The sequence below is a fragment of the Astyanax mexicanus genome, chromosome 1 (assembly GCF_023375975.1).
Source record: "Astyanax mexicanus isolate ESR-SI-001 chromosome 1, AstMex3_surface, whole genome shotgun sequence".
Taxonomy (NCBI): domain Eukaryota; kingdom Metazoa; phylum Chordata; class Actinopteri; order Characiformes; family Acestrorhamphidae; genus Astyanax; species Astyanax mexicanus.
This window is the reverse complement of record NC_064408.1, coordinates 14,681,550-14,697,306: the sequence shown is the minus strand read 5'-3', so window position 1 is coordinate 14,697,306 and position 15,757 is coordinate 14,681,550. Positions and strand designations below refer to the sequence as shown.

The following is a 15,757-nucleotide window of genomic DNA, read 5'->3' as shown; positions in this document are numbered from 1 at the left end:
TGTTTACCTTTATTTGAGCCTGGTTGACGGTGTAAAAAGCTATTTATTTTAAGGAGCAAAATATGCCCCATATCGTTCATTTTAAAGCATGCTTGGAGAAACTGCAAATAAAAGCTGGATCTCAGAAAGCTGTGTGAGAATGGAGGTAGGCTATTCAACAAATGTTAGTATTCTTTATGATGTTTTTTTACACCCAAATCAATTTTACTCCAGAGTTCTCCTTTAAAGGAGAGTGAGTGCAAGAGAAGAGTACTCTATGTGTTATCCCAAATTGTAGGTGCAGGATTTATCATCTTCAATTATTATTAGTCTTTTAAGTTCTTTTCAAACTTCTGACTAAATCATATCTGACATGACCTGCTCTCTCCACAGATGCACATGTTTATTGCGAGATACTGTGACCTGCTGAATGTGGAGATCTCATGCGATGGCTGTGAGAGGATTGCACCAGGGCACCGCTATCGCTGTCTACAGTGCATGGACATGGACCTGTGCAAGACCTGCTTCCTCAGTAAGCCAGAGAACTCCTTAACTCCTGGTTTTGTTCAACACAGGAGCCGTGTAGGATAGGATAACAGGAAACCTTTTTATTTCTGGCAAATACAGCTATAAATACAGCTTTGTCTGGTTCAGGCTGTTGGATATCTTTCTGAGAGGAAGTTATGGTATTCCTAAATTCCTCTATTTATGTTTTGTTGGATAAACCACAACAGCTGAGTATTCGGAGGCTTAGTTTTACCATATTTGGGGGATTGTGTAATGTGCTGCAATTTCTTTGGAACTTTTGAAATAGAAAAAAGAAGCCAGCACTGCAGAGGGTTTGGGGAAAATGTAGTGTTTGTATTTGCAGCTGTTCATAGATTGACAGGAATAGGGCTGGCTATCGAAATTCAAAACCAAAAAGGCTTTGGCTCTGTCTGTCTCTACTCATGCTGTCTTTCTCTTTCTCACCCTGTCTCTTGCTAACTTGCGCTGTCTTTCTCTCGCTCGCTTTGTTTCTCCCTCTCTTTCTTTCTCACACTCTCTCCCCCGTCTCTCTCTCCTAATATATTAAAATACAATAATAAAGCTCTAGTCTGCCCAACGTAAACCACACTACACTATTATTACTTCCCGGTTCGGTTCACACCTCAGTATAGACCCCATGATTCGGTACGTTTTCAGTACAGTTGGTGAAAAAATAAAGAGGCTGGTCATTTTGTATAGTCTTACATTTATGAATGTAATTATCTTCATTATAATCACGTTTTGTTTTCTGGGATGGAATATTGTAACAGGGCTTGTGCACTTTTCAGGAGTAATAGAGGGCGCACGAGAGAAAAAGACAGAGAGACAGCACAAATAAGAGCAAGCAAGAGAGAGACAGTACGAGCACCTAACCCTGCGCTTACACCGGAAAGAAACAGGCGACCATTCATTTTCTGTGGCAGGGTGCGATTTCAGCGCAGCAACGGGTGCAACACATTGATTTGTTTCACAAGTCTTCTACAGACTGCTTGTACCGTGTATTTTGAGCGTGTTTGCATGAACTGAACCGTGACCCCTGTACAGTGATGGTTTGGCAAAGAATACACATACTGCTATCCCCCTACTGGCTCCCCTCTCAAAAATAGATACACAGACAGACGGACAGAAAATACAATGAAATATATAAAAAAGTATGGAAGAAGTCTTTAGTTTGTGTGTAATGGCAATAGTACACAATTGTATATTAATTTAATTTAGCACTGCACATTAGTAGTAATGTAAACAGAGGTTAGTAAATAAACTAGTAGTGCAGAATAGGAAACAATAAAAATAATGTAATAGATCGTTTTGGAGGGTATGTCTGCAGCGATGGTGAACTAGCAACATGAAAAAAAATAAGAATCATTACTATAATTCAGGTATTGACACCACTAATATAATTTATTTTTATTTTGTCAATGTAATGCTGATATTTTTTTTTAAAGAACTCTTAAAACTTAAATGCATAAAGCAATATGCCTAGGAAAAAAAATAAGTGTAAGCACAAACATTAACTTTTAATAGTCTCATATACCAGCTCATACCTGAAGAGACGAACCGTACTAGAACAGTGTTCTCCTGTGTTTGTAAGTAGTACTCACAAAAAAAGTTGAATTATTGACTAATTTTCTTCCTGCACTGCTGCTCTCCTCAGGTGGGGCCAAACCAGAAGGGCACGAGGATGACCACGAGATGGTGAATATGGAGTATGCCTGTGACCACTGCCAAGGCCTCATCGTGGGCAGCAGGATTAACTGCAATGTCTGTGAGGACTTTGACCTCTGCTTCGGCTGCTACAATGCCAAGAAGTACCCTGACAGGTAGAGGTTAAAACAGAGGATAAAACAGTTAAAAACTGAACAATCCAACCAGGTTTAAAATACAATAGGGCTGCACCATATTGGGGAAAAAAAGAATTACATTGCAAATGTTCTTTTTTTCGACAATATATATTGAGATATTAAACAAGGCTGCAGGGTCCATGATGTCACCAGCCCCGTCTCTACCAACATGCTGTCTCGCGTCCGGACCGCTTAAGAGCTGAGTCAGCGCCGAGCTCTCAAAACCTGAGGAAAACAGCAAAACAACAGTAATCGGCCCTTTAATCAGGCATTTAAATAGCTTTTTAAAAGGTAAATAAGAGCGTTTTTCTGGAATTAAAAGCATGAATTCAGCTGTAACTGGAAATATCTGCACTGCAAAACTGTGCTGGACTGAGGTGCACAGCTTTCGACACGTGTTTACAAGCACGTGCCCAACCATGTGGATGGAGGCCATGCAGTGGTTACCTCGTATTTACTCCCCCTCCCCCTCACGCTTCTCAGGCAGCAGCAGCCTTTCACTCACACAGACACAGAGATAGCACTGTGTATTTACTTCTTGTGTCAAAAATCAAAACATTGCAACATGACGTGTTTGATTTAATTTGCCTTAAGTGACATCGCACATGTCCTGCAATGTGGCTATTGCGCATTCACACATCGTGATGACGATGCTTAAACGATATATCGTGCAGCCCTAAAATACAAGCAATCCTATGGGGGTTCCAGTACTTTCCAGTATCCAGACTATTAATTAACTCTCTCTCTCTCTCTCTCTCTCTCTCTCTATTACTTTATTCCAGTCATCTGCCCACCCACCGGATCACGGTCTACCCCATGGTGACTATTCGCATCAGTGACCGTCACAGGCTGATCCAGCCCTACATCCACAACTACTCCTGGCTCCTGTTTGCCGGTCTGGCCCTGTTCACCTCGGAGCTGATCAGCGAGCGGGAGGTGGAGGGGGAGCCGCTGGATGCCGTAGCGCTGGGTTACGCCGCCGCTCTGCAGACCCGCTGTTCTGAACTCGTCACAGAGTGTCTGATGAAGGGCCAGACAGGGAAAGGTACAATTTTAACATGAGTCATGTGACTTTTGAGTCAGAAAGGTCTTAAAGCTCTTTAACCCTTAGAACCCTACGAACGGATTTAACGTCCAAAATCACACCTTGTGTTCTCAGCTTAATTACTCAGGAATCCCTTCACACATAAACATAATCCATATATCCCAGTGCAGTAAAGCTAAATCTACAAGAAAAGAAAAAAAAAAACACCTAAAAAAGTGAGATCTCCTTCCCCAACCAATATTATTTAAATTAGTGCTTCAAACATATATATGTTGTTTCAAACCAAATAATATCAGTAAATGACACAAAAGTGTTCACAGAAAAAGTGTGAAACTACCTGCTTTACTCAAACTAGAGCTAGGTATGGTGTGCGCACTACTTTATATAGTTTTTATTTTACTTGCACATTTTTACTAAGTAGGTATTTTGCACTAAACATTTTTTTATTTATTTAGACTAAAAAGTTTAATTTTTTGTATAGTTTTCTTTGTGTGTTCTGATCAGAATACTGAAAGGTAAAGGCTGCTCTGAGTGTCAGGTTTTTTTTTTTTTTTTTTTTTTTACCTACACACCTATATTCTAAAGGTGTGATTACCAAGAAAAATAAATCCGCCTGATGCTCTTCATGTATTTTGTCAAAGTAATAATTAATAAGCCTTGTAATGAACCATTATCAATATTCTCATGCTTTCAACTCATATACACTTTAGTCTAACCATTTTTGAAAAGATACTTTAGTGTCTATACATTCAAAAATAAGTTAAGAAAAACACATGCGCTTGGTAAATTTTTTTTTTTTTAATTTTATTTCTAATTTTTCCCATTTTCTCCCCAATTTACACGGCCAATTACCCAACCCACTCATTAGGACTCCCCCTATCACTAGTAATGCCGCAACACACCAGGAGGGTGAAGACTAACACATGATTCCTCTGATACATGTGAAGTCAGCCACCGCTTCTTTTCGAGCTGCTGCTGATGCAGCATTACCGAGCAGCCAGCGCGCTTGGAGGAAAGCACAGTGGTTCGGCTCCGGTACATCAGCACACAGACGCCCTGTGCTGCAGACATCACCCTAGGAGTGATGTGGGGAGAGAGCGCCATCTACCCACCCAGAGGGAGCAGGGCCAATTTTGCTCCCTCTGACGCCGGCAGCTTGATGGCAAAGCTGCATGAGCGGGGGTTCGAACCCGCTTTAGAGCGCTTGGTAAAATTTTGACCAAAACATGATCAGTTCCAGGAAAATATAACAATTCTGCTTCCTTTTTACATTTTAAATGATTGTATTTTTGAGCAGCCGTATGTCTTCTGGAGTAAGGAAACTCGTGGCATGTGTCTGTCTGATATAATTACTGTGTTATTAGACCTGAAAGAGAAACTGACAAATAGAGAAAAAAAACACACCGAAACAGCCTAGGGTATATACGGTTAATGCTTTGCTTTCTTTGTCTTTCTCTCTTTTTTACATTTTTTCTGTCTCTTGCTCTCTGTAGGTCTGCGAGCTTCAGCCCTTCTGTCCTTGCTCTCGAGTAACGAATCCGCTACAGAGAGTGAGATGTGTCCCACCTCTCCAGAGTCCAGCCAGGAGATCAGCACCACGGACACCTCCTCCCTACCAGGCAGCACCGCCGCTATCTGCTCTCCACCACCCCCTAAAGTCAGTCTCTGAAGATTTTCTTTAACAAAACTACATTTGTGAAGCTAAATGTTCCTAAACTGATACACAGCTCTGGAATAAACATAAGAGATCACTTTAAAATGAGGAGTTTCTTTGATTTTACCAAATTGAAAACATCTGGAATATAATCAAGCTGAACTGCTTAAAGTTTTGTTCCAGGAGTAAAGGCATAAAGTTATCCAAAAGCAGTGTGTAAGACTGGTGGAGGAGAACATGCCAAGATGCATGAATACTGTGATTAAAAACCAGGGTTATTCCACCAAATATTGATTTCTGATCTCTTAAAACTTTATGAATATGAACTTGTTTTCTTTGCATTATTTGAGGTCTGAAAGCACTGGATCATTTTTGTTATTTCAGCCATTTCTCATTTTCTGCAACTAAATGCTCTAAATAAATAGAATAATACAACAATGTTCATTTTACTCAAACAAATACCTATTAATGCCAAAATCAAAGAACATGAAGGGGTCTCTTAATTTTTTCCAGAACTCTATGTACTGATTGTACTGAATACACACACACACAAATTTGAGTATTTTTCTTGTTAAAAATTATGAAAATCACTATATTACCATAGTTAAATGTGTTTTAAGCAATAATAATAAATTGCTTTATAAGTGGATTAAAAGTAGTTGCACGTTTTTTAATCGCATGCATCATTTTGTCTTATTTCTCCTGCAGAAGAAGGTTCCTGATGCCTCCTCCCCTCCTAAAGCCCCCTCAGTTACTGAGGAGAGAGAGGGGCGAGGGAAGCTGGTGTCCCAGGATACACTGGAGTCTCCCAGTCTGAGTCAGACGCTGTCTGTGTCCAGTGAAGACACTCTATCTCCAGGACTCAAAGGTACGAATCAGTGGAATATTTTCACAACACAATTTTCTATAGGACAAACTAAAGCAACAAGAGACAAACTTGAGGCAACGTGAGCGACAAGAACAGTCAGTTCTTGAAGGTTGGCTTTGATTCAATAGTTGCTTAAATTTTGATGGCTAGATGACTGTGTCATAGCATCTCTTAAACATCAGGCAGGACTTATGGGTTGTACCCTGGTTTGTACACTGAGAACCCCCTTAGTACTTGGTAAACGGTACACAGTAAACACACAGATTACAGTCCAATATATTCACCTATGAACAGTGAAAGAGCTAACACGGTTAGCGGGTAATGCTAATGCTGCTCCAGTAGTGCCAGCCGGGGTTAGGAACAGACTACAGGCCGATAATACTCACCTCTGAATGGCGAAATAGCGGTTAGTGGCTAATGCTAATGCTACTTTAGCCCCAGTGCTGGGGAACTAAACTGAAGCTCCTGTATAATGCTGTACTTCAGCAGAGTGGCGTTACTGCTCCTCACAACCTGACTGGTAAAATGTATAAGGCTCACTGATGATTTTTGGGAAATTTAAAAGGATTTTAAGTGTGCCTTATAGTGCAAAAAATATGGTGTATATATATATGTGTATATGTTGACTGTCTTGCTCCTTTTTTCCAGCTGTTGAACTAAATGGGGACAACTCTGAGAACCTGGATGTGAGTAAAGATGAAGACAGGACTGAAGATAGGACTGCTAAAGTACCCCTGCAGGAACATGTGTTTGCTGAATGCTCCAGGGAGAGGATTTTGGGACTGCTTGCAGCCATGTTGCCTCCAGCTAAACCGGTAATATTAAAGTGTTTTTATTTATTTTATTTTATTGTTTCAAGACTTAATTTCTTCTAGTAACACTCTGCACTCAATAGTCTTTTCTATAAGGGGAAATAATACACAGTCATATCAGACCATATTATGACCACTAGGGCTGGGTGGTATGGCCCTAAAATAAAATAATGATATTTCATGGTATTTCCACAATATTTCCACATGGTATTTCAACAATACTATTTGTCATAATTCAAGAATACAGTACTGCAACAAAATAAAAATTTAATTTTATTATTGCATGTGATATGATATGGCACACCCCTAACTGAGATCCAAAATGTCATGATACTAATAATGCACTCCAAATATCTCCATATATCCAGGATTAAAGTAAAATAAATTATACTGGACAGATATAATCTGTCTCTAGTAGATATATAATGGGAAATGAGAACAGTGTGAATTTTTCTTCTGCAAAAAAAAAAAGCAAAAAAGTAGTACCCTAACCATCTGAACTCCTCCAGGGCAGCACGATTTCCCTGTCCAGCCTGAGCCCCATCCTGCCGCTGCTCTTCCGTGTGGTCATCTCCAATGCAGGCTGTCTAAATGAAGCCTATCACCTGACTCTGGGGCTTCTGGGGCAGCTCCTGCTCCGCATCTCTCCTGAGGAGTCTGACACAGCCGTGAGTGAGGCTGTAGCTGATAAATATGAGCTGCTGGCTCTGGCTGATGGAACTGCAACTGAAACCCAGGGCTGGAAGACCACCCAGCTTCTCTTCAGTCTTGGGGCTGTCTGCTTGGACAGGTAAGGTTTTTTTATATTTTATTTGTTTCACCAGGATGTAAGTAGTTTATTCAAGCAATTTTCATCACCCAGTGAACACTAGGGTTGGGAATCACAGGGCATCCCACAATACGAATTATCACAATATGATGTTGCCTGCAATAATGATATCACGATACTGTGATTATCTACAATAATTCATGACATCTGTGTTACTTAAGAGGATAAAATACTCCTAAATCGTGGCGCCGAGTGGTCCAGTGGTCTAAAGCACTGCCACTATGAGCAGGTAGTTAGCAGGTTCGAACCCCCGCTCATGCAGCTTTGCCATCAAGCTGCCGGTGCTCAGAGGGAGCACAATTGGCCCTGCTCCCTCTGGGTGGGTAGATGGCGCTCTCTCCCCACATCCCTAAATGGTGATGCCTGCAGCACAGGGCATCTGTGAGCTGATGTATCAGAACCGAGTCTCTGCGCTTTCCTCCGAGCGTGCTGTGATGCAGTAGCTCGAAAAGAAGCGGTGGCTGGCTTCACATGTATCGGAGGAGGCATGTGCTGGTCTTCACCCTCCTGGTGTGTTGGGGCATCACTAGTGATATTTGCGAAATTGGGGAGAAAATGGGGAAAAAATTAGAAAGAAAAAAAAATACTCCTAAATAAGCAGTTTCACAGAGTTTCACAACCAATATCCACAGGTTTTAACCTATTCATTTGATTATAGCGCCACCATGTGGAGTAATGAAGCATTAATATTAGTAAGTCAAATTAGAGGGGTAAGTTATAGGGAGTTTAAAATCCACTTTTCTTGTTCTTTGTGAAGTACAATAGGGCTCTCTGAGTTGTATATAAATGCTGCATGTGAAACTGTTCCTCAGCCTCTATTGTCTGCAGTAGCAAGTAAAAGAAAATATTCAGAAAAACAAATCGATCAGGAAAAAAAGCACCCATGTCTATGTCAACCTGTGAATTAGTATTCATGGCCCCGCCCACCTTGACTCATGACCACCCACAGGCAGAGCTGAAGCCGGGCAGCAAAGCCATCTCGTCAGATAGGAGCTAGCAGCGCAAGGAACAACATGGCAGAAGTTCGTTCCTGTGTTATTTGTGCAAATAACACATCAGTGTTATATCCTTTGCCCAGTTATTCAGGGCTAAGGAAAAAATAATTAGAATTTGTCTATGGAGGAACATCACCAGTGAAGTACAATTGAGATAGGTTGGTGTATTTTTTTTTTTTTTTTTCAGAACAGTTCTGTTTAAACTAGTTAAATGTAAAAATCCACCTCAGAGTTTTGTTTCAAGTGCCTTTCTGCCCTGGGAGGATTTTTACTACCCACCTTTGTGGGTACTATTCTATAATACTATAGAATTTAGATAAGTGTAAAATAACAGAGCAGGTTCAGCAGATGCTGAGAAGCATAGGGCACAGAGTTCACCAACTTTCTGCAGAGTCACTACACCAATCACTACACACCTCCAAACTTTATGTAGCTCCAGCAGGGTTTATACGGTCATGAAAAACCTGGAAAAGTCATGGAATTTAAAAATAGCAATTTCCAGGCCTGGATAAGTTGGAAAAACCAAAATACCCAGAAAGTTTTGGAAAAGCAAATCTTTGTATTTCAGTTTATCAACAGAGAAAAATATTATTTTCTATTTTAACATAACAAAAAACGTCAGCACAGAGTTAATTCAGTAATTTAACCCTACACAATGGAGCTCTCAGGATCTGACACACATTTTATTATTGAAGATTGTGTGTCAACATTTTATCTGATTAATTTTAGACCTACTATAATCAATTTTATTTATCGTTCTAGTTTGTTTATTTTTTTGTCCATGTCTGCACTGATGTTTTAAAAATCGTATGGTCATGGCATAGAAAAGTCATGAGAAAAATCATTGAAATGTATTGATTAAAATGTGTATGAACCCTGTACAGATTATTCAGCAGTATATTGTATCTATATATAAATGTATATGTATATATTGTCCACCCCTAGTGGAAAGTGGAAATCAGCAGATTTGTGCTCTGTATTAGAAAGGTTATCATTTATTAAATGTTTGTACAATGTCTGGCATTATTATTCACACCTGTGTATTTGTGCCATTGCAGTCGTATCGGTCTGGACTGGGCATGCTCAGTGGCAGACATCTTGAGGAACCTGAAGGCCTGTCCTCAGTGGTGTAGCGTTATTGCAGCCTTCACTGACCACTGCATTCAGCAGCTCCCACAGCAGCTCAAACGAACCAACGTCTTCACTCTGCTCGTTCTGGTGGTCTTCCCTGAGGTACGGAAACACACAAACATTCACATTCATTCATCTTTATTCTCTTACATCATTTGGGACACATCAGCAGAAGTAGAATAACATAGAATGTAGATCTAGTGGGATTTAAAAGGGCTGGAATCAAGGTTTATGTATTTTTTTTTCCCCCAGTGCCTTACAGACAGTGAAAACACAAAAATCAGTATCTCCGAAAATTAGAATATTATATAAGACCAATTGGTACTTTTGGCAGTGTGGGCAGTGTGCCAAATCCTGCTAGAAAATGAAATCCGTGTTTACTTTAAACCACAAAACTCCAAACCATCACTGATTGTGGAAACTTTACACTAGAACTCACCTCGAGCATTTTTTACTGTGTGTCTCTCCACTCTTCCTCCAGACTCTGCTCCTTTGATTTACAAATGAAATGTAAATTTTACTGATGATCAGTGATGGTTTGGAGAGACATGTCATCTGCTGGTGTTGATCCACTGTGTTTTATTATCAAGTCTAAAGTCAGTGCAGTTTTGTTTTCCCACAAAATCTTACAGCACTTCATGCTTCCCTCTGCTGACAACTTTTACAGAGATGCAGATTTCATTTTCCAGCAGGACTTGGCACACTGCCCACACTGCCAAAAGTACCAATTGATCTTATATAATATTCAAATTTTTTGAGGCACTGATTTTTGGGTTTGCAACAATAAAATAATAGATCACTCTGTGTTTAATGTATCTATATAATATATGAGTTTCACATTTTGAACTGAATTACTGAAATAAAGTAACTTTTCAATGATATTCTAATTTTTTGATAAACATTATTATATGTAGATATAATTGTTTAAGATCATAAAAGGCAGCTTGACAAGTTTTGAATTGTCACTGTATTAAATAATAATAATAAACAATGGACTGTTTGTTGAAATTGGTTGTAGGTGCTGTGTATGGGTACGCAGTCTGTGTTCATAGACAACGCCAACGAACATCACAACATCATTCTGCTGAAACACTTCACCGAGAAGAACCGGGCCGCTGTTGTGGACGTGAAGCACAACATCATTCTGCTGAAACACTTCACCGAGAAGAACCGGGCCGCTGTTGTGGACGTGAAGACCCGCAAACGAAGAACAGGTAAGCCAATCAAATCAACTCTTAAATAACTGTTTAAAATTCATAACATGCAGCTTTTAATGTCTTAAGCTTTGTGTATTACATTGCTGCTGTTGTAATATCTCATTTACACCAAGTCTGACACCTCACTGATCTGACAGCCCACTGTCCCCCTTTAGCCTGAAAACTATCATTATAACTGGCAGTCTGCCATTTACTCTCACAGCTAATGAAAATCAGTGAAAACATTACCCTACAACTAATTACACACCAAGCCACTCTCACACACACACACATACACACACACATACCAGGAGCTGTATATAAAGTCAGCTGATTACTGAACCCCTCCACAGTGAAGGACTACCAGCTGGTGCAGAGCGAGGAGAAGGACAGCAGTCTGGAGAGTTCAGCGCTGTCACTCAACAGTGCGGCCCACCCCAACCGCTACCTGAAGAACTTCATCTCTGTAGTGAGCCAGCTGCTGCAGACAGGAGTGGAGAGCAGCGCGCCCAATGCTGTGGAGGCCACCTGGGTTCTCTCACTGGCTCTGAAAGGCCTTTACAACACGCTCAAGGTGATATATCTCATACAGTACATGTAGTGTTCTCATGTACTCAAGCACATGCCTAAATATTATATATACACGAAAAAAAAAACTATATCAAGATGATGTGAAGAGATATGATGATCTATAAATTATAATTAAATGTGCTGAATGTTCAAAGAGAAGTCAAAGCTTTCATGACTTGCAGTAGATGTGAGTACTGGTGAGTAGAGCTTAAACCTGGCTCACTCCAAAAACTGTCATTATGAGCAGGAGCCCAAGCCTGATTCTGATTTACACATCAAATTTATTTAGTAGATAGAGCATTAAAAATGACCCTTTTAACTATGGTTGAAGTTTTTCATACTGTCGTCAGATTATATGGCGGTATACGGTATTACCTGTGTGTGTGTGTGTTTATATATATATATATATATATATATATATATATATATATATATACAGTGAGTCCAAGAAGTATTTGATCCCTTGCTGATTTTCTTCGTTGGCCCACTAATAAAGACATGATCATTCTATACTTTTAATGGTAGATGTATTCTTACATGGAGAGACAGAATATTAAAAAGAAAATCCAGAAAATAAATCTAAGGAATATATATTAATTGATTTGTATTTCATGGAGTGAAATAAGTATTTGATCCCTTAGTATTCATTAGCAGTTCTGGCTTTTACAGACCAGTTAGACACTCCCAATCAACTTGTTACCTGACCTGAAGCCACCTGTTCTCACTAATCACTTGTGTGAAAAACACCTGTCCACAGAATCAGACAGATCACACAGATTTCAAGTCTCCAACATGGGTAAAACCAAAGAGCTGTCACAGGACCTCAGAGTCAGAATTGTTGACCTTCACAAAGCTGGAATGGGCTACAAAAAGATTAGTAAGGTGTTGGATGTGAAAGTAACAACTATTGGTGCAATTATCAGAAAGTTTAAAGAGTATAACATGACAATCAACAGACCTCGGCCCGGTGCTCCAAAGAAGATTTCGCCTCGTGGGGTGGCAATGATGCTGAGAACGGTCAGAAATCGTCCTGCAACCACTCGGCAGGAGTTAGCAAATGACCTGAAGGCAGCTGGGACCACAGTTTGCAAGGAAACAATTGGCAACACTTTGCGCAACAATGGATTCACATCCTGCAGTGCCCGAAAGGTACCCCTGCTGAAGAGAGCACATGTGGAGGCGCGCCTCAAGTATGCCAATGATCATTTGAAAGATGAACCAAGTTATTGGGAGAAGGTTTTGTGGTCAGACGAGACCAAAATTGAACTTTTTGGCCTCAACTCCACCCGCCATGTGTGGAGGAAGAAAAATGCTGCCTATGACCCCAAGAACACTGTGCCCACTGTCAAGCATGGAGGTGGAAGCATAATGTTTTGGGGGTGTTTCTCTGCCAAGGGTACAGGGCTACTTCACCGCATCACTGGGAAGATGGATGGAGCCATGTACCGCACAATCCTGAGGGACAACCTCCTCCCCTCTGCCAGGGATCTGAAAATGGGCCGTGGTTGGGTCATCCAACATGATAACGACCCTAAACATACAGCAAAGGCAACAAAGGATTGGCTCAAGAAAAATCACATTAAGGTCATGGAGTGGCCCAGCCAGTCGCCAGACCTCAATCCGATCGAAAATCTATGGAGGGAGCTGAAGGTCAGAGTTGCCAAGCGACAGCCCACCAACCTTCATGATTTAGAGAGGATCTGCAAAGAAGAGTGGGCCAAAATTCCCCCTGGTGTGTGTGCTAAACTTGTGGTTAACTACAACAAACGTCTCACCGCTGTGCTTGCAAACAAAGGCTTTGCCACTAAGTATTGAGTGTGTTTGGCAAGAGGGATCAAATACTTATTTTCCTCATTGAAATACAAATTAATTAAAATATATTCTTTAAAATTATATTCTGGATTTTTGTCTTGATATTCTGTCTCTCCATGTTAGAATATATCTACCATTAAAAGTGCAGAAGGATAGTGTCTTTATTAGTGGGCCAACGAAGAAAATCAGCAAGGGATCAAATACTTCTTGGACTCACTGTATATATATATATTTATTGTGTATTTGTGTATTATGTAATATAGTGTAATATGTAATATTATGTAATAATATATATATCGGCCGAGATTTCCTATCACTTTCCGTTTTTTTTAATGCTATTTTTTTTTATATAAAGCTATAGGATGATAATCCCCATATAGTTAAGTAACCAAGTATTACTGTTAACGAATGAAGTAACGAAAACTGAAAGTGAAAGTTCTTCTTAACTGAAACTAACAAAAACGGTGATTAGTAGAAAAACTGTGACTAACTGGAACTGTATTGACAGTTTGTAAAACTAAAACGAACTGAAATTACTAATTGAATACCCTGAAGTTTCCACTACAGCAGTTTAACAGAGGTTGTGTGCCGTTTCTTTCTAAATAGCGAGGGGACGATAGAAAAGTGCCCTATCGTTTCTACAGTCATTTCATCAATTATTCATGCAAATATATAAAGTAGGCTACGATGAAATGTATTGCCGTGGTCACTTTGCATAAACTCGGTTTGCGACATGACGCTGCTTTAAGTTATTTGACAGACACGTGCCGTCACGTGGGTTTGCACCATGCTTTACGTTATTAAACTCATGAGAGCTGAACAATGGAGACGCATTGTTCTTTAAAAAAAAAAAAATAGCTACTGCATCTACCTCATCTGTTTGAATTTGATACATATATACATATATATTGCTGCACTAAAAGGTAGTAATTCTCATTTGAGAAAGTTGGGTTTAATGTCACTTTTAAAATTGGAAAAAATAAAGTTGGAAAAAAGTAAGCAATGATATTATTTTTTCATATTTTTCAAAGAATAACTAAAAACATACTTAAATGTGGTATATCATGATAAAAAATTAAAAAAAATTAAAAATAAAAAATTCGTGATATACGATTTTTCCCATATCGCCCTGCACTACAGACAAGTGAAAGAGCTGGTGTGTGCAATGCCCAGTGCTGCGTGATTATATATGTATAATATTTTATTTTTTACCACTCATGTCACTTGTGCCGCACCATCTTGTTAGTGATTCTCAGCCCTCTGTTTGGGGGGTCATGTAGCCTTAACACTTCCTCTTACCCTCCAGCCTAACAAGAATCAGAACATCGTACCTCTAGGGGTGCACTTGCAAAACGGTGGGGGAGGGCAAAGTGGAAGAGGCCTAAGGTTAAATAAATACAATTGGGCCTAACGGTGTGGCTCTATATTCCTCTGCAGCAACACGGTGGCGAGCAGGCGCAGGAAGCCATCCAGCGGGCCGGACTCACCCAGCTGCTGGTTCGCAAGTGCAGCAAGGGAACGGGCTTCAGCAAGATGTGGCTCCTGCGGGACCTGGAGATCCTCTCCATCATGCTGTACTCCTCTAAACGAGAGATCCACTCCATGGCGGAGGACAGTGACGGCGGAGAACGGGAGGAGGACAGGGAGAGGGAGAAGGAGCACGACTCTGATCACTCCAGCTGCTGCACTGACGATGCTGACCCCAACCGACCGGACCCACTGGAGGGGCTGGATGAAGAGACAAAGGCCTGCTTTCAGGTTAGAAAGGTTTTCCATAGTATAAACATTGGCATTTTTAACATCCATGTAGGTATCCATCACTGGGCTGATGATTCACTATATATATATGTCCACTGATTCAGCAACAATAGTGGTGGGCAAAATGGCTCTAAAATTATATTACAATATTTCAGGGTATTTTTGCAAAAAAAAAAAGAAAAAAAAAAAAGAATTCTTCTCAATATGACAAGACAAATTATTATTTCTAATTATTGTCAAGAATAATCTTCTGCAACAAAATAGCAAAAAATGTTTTATTTAAGATAAATATATCAAAAAATAAAGTAATGTAACAACATATATCTACTACAAAAACTAAAGTGCAACATACAGAGCTGGAAAAAAATAAGAGACCACGTAAAATTATGAATTTCTTTGATTTTACCAAATTGAAAACTTCTGGAAAATAATCAAGAGGAAGATGGATGATCACAAGCCATCAAACCAAGCTGAACTGCTTGAATTTTTGCACCAGGAGTAAAGGCATAAAGTTATCCAAAAGCAGTGTGTAAGACTGGTGGAGGAGAACATGCCAAGATGCATGAAAACTGTGATTAAAAAGCAAGTAGGAGAGAAATCTGTGTAGATTTACACCTAGCGCTCGTTTCACTTGAAGAAAATGTTTTTATTACAGTTTTGTTTACTTAGCTTAGCTTTATTTAACTTAGTTAGCTCCTCCCCCTACCACCACCCAGTGACAAAACCTGCAGAATTAGAA

At 39.9% G+C, this 15,757-nt stretch overlaps 1 protein-coding gene across 1 annotated transcript in view; it reads left to right on the top strand.

Annotated features, from left to right (window-relative positions):
- zzef1 (zinc finger, ZZ-type with EF hand domain 1) overlaps nucleotides 1–15,757 on the top strand; it is a 92,404-nt gene that overhangs the window by 41,852 nt on the left and 34,795 nt on the right. The window contains exons 34-45 of the mRNA XM_049469603.1: nucleotides 373–511; nucleotides 2,162–2,327; nucleotides 3,131–3,393; nucleotides 4,887–5,050; nucleotides 5,756–5,915; nucleotides 6,564–6,730; nucleotides 7,237–7,517; nucleotides 9,610–9,784; nucleotides 10,701–10,757; nucleotides 10,821–10,896; nucleotides 11,232–11,452; nucleotides 14,698–15,018. Coding sequence (XP_049325560.1) covers nucleotides 373–511; nucleotides 2,162–2,327; nucleotides 3,131–3,393; nucleotides 4,887–5,050; nucleotides 5,756–5,915; nucleotides 6,564–6,730; nucleotides 7,237–7,517; nucleotides 9,610–9,784; nucleotides 10,701–10,757; nucleotides 10,821–10,896; nucleotides 11,232–11,452; nucleotides 14,698–15,018 — 2,190 coding nt within the window. The remainder of the gene's footprint in view (nucleotides 1–372; nucleotides 512–2,161; nucleotides 2,328–3,130; nucleotides 3,394–4,886; nucleotides 5,051–5,755; nucleotides 5,916–6,563; nucleotides 6,731–7,236; nucleotides 7,518–9,609; nucleotides 9,785–10,700; nucleotides 10,758–10,820; nucleotides 10,897–11,231; nucleotides 11,453–14,697; nucleotides 15,019–15,757) is intronic.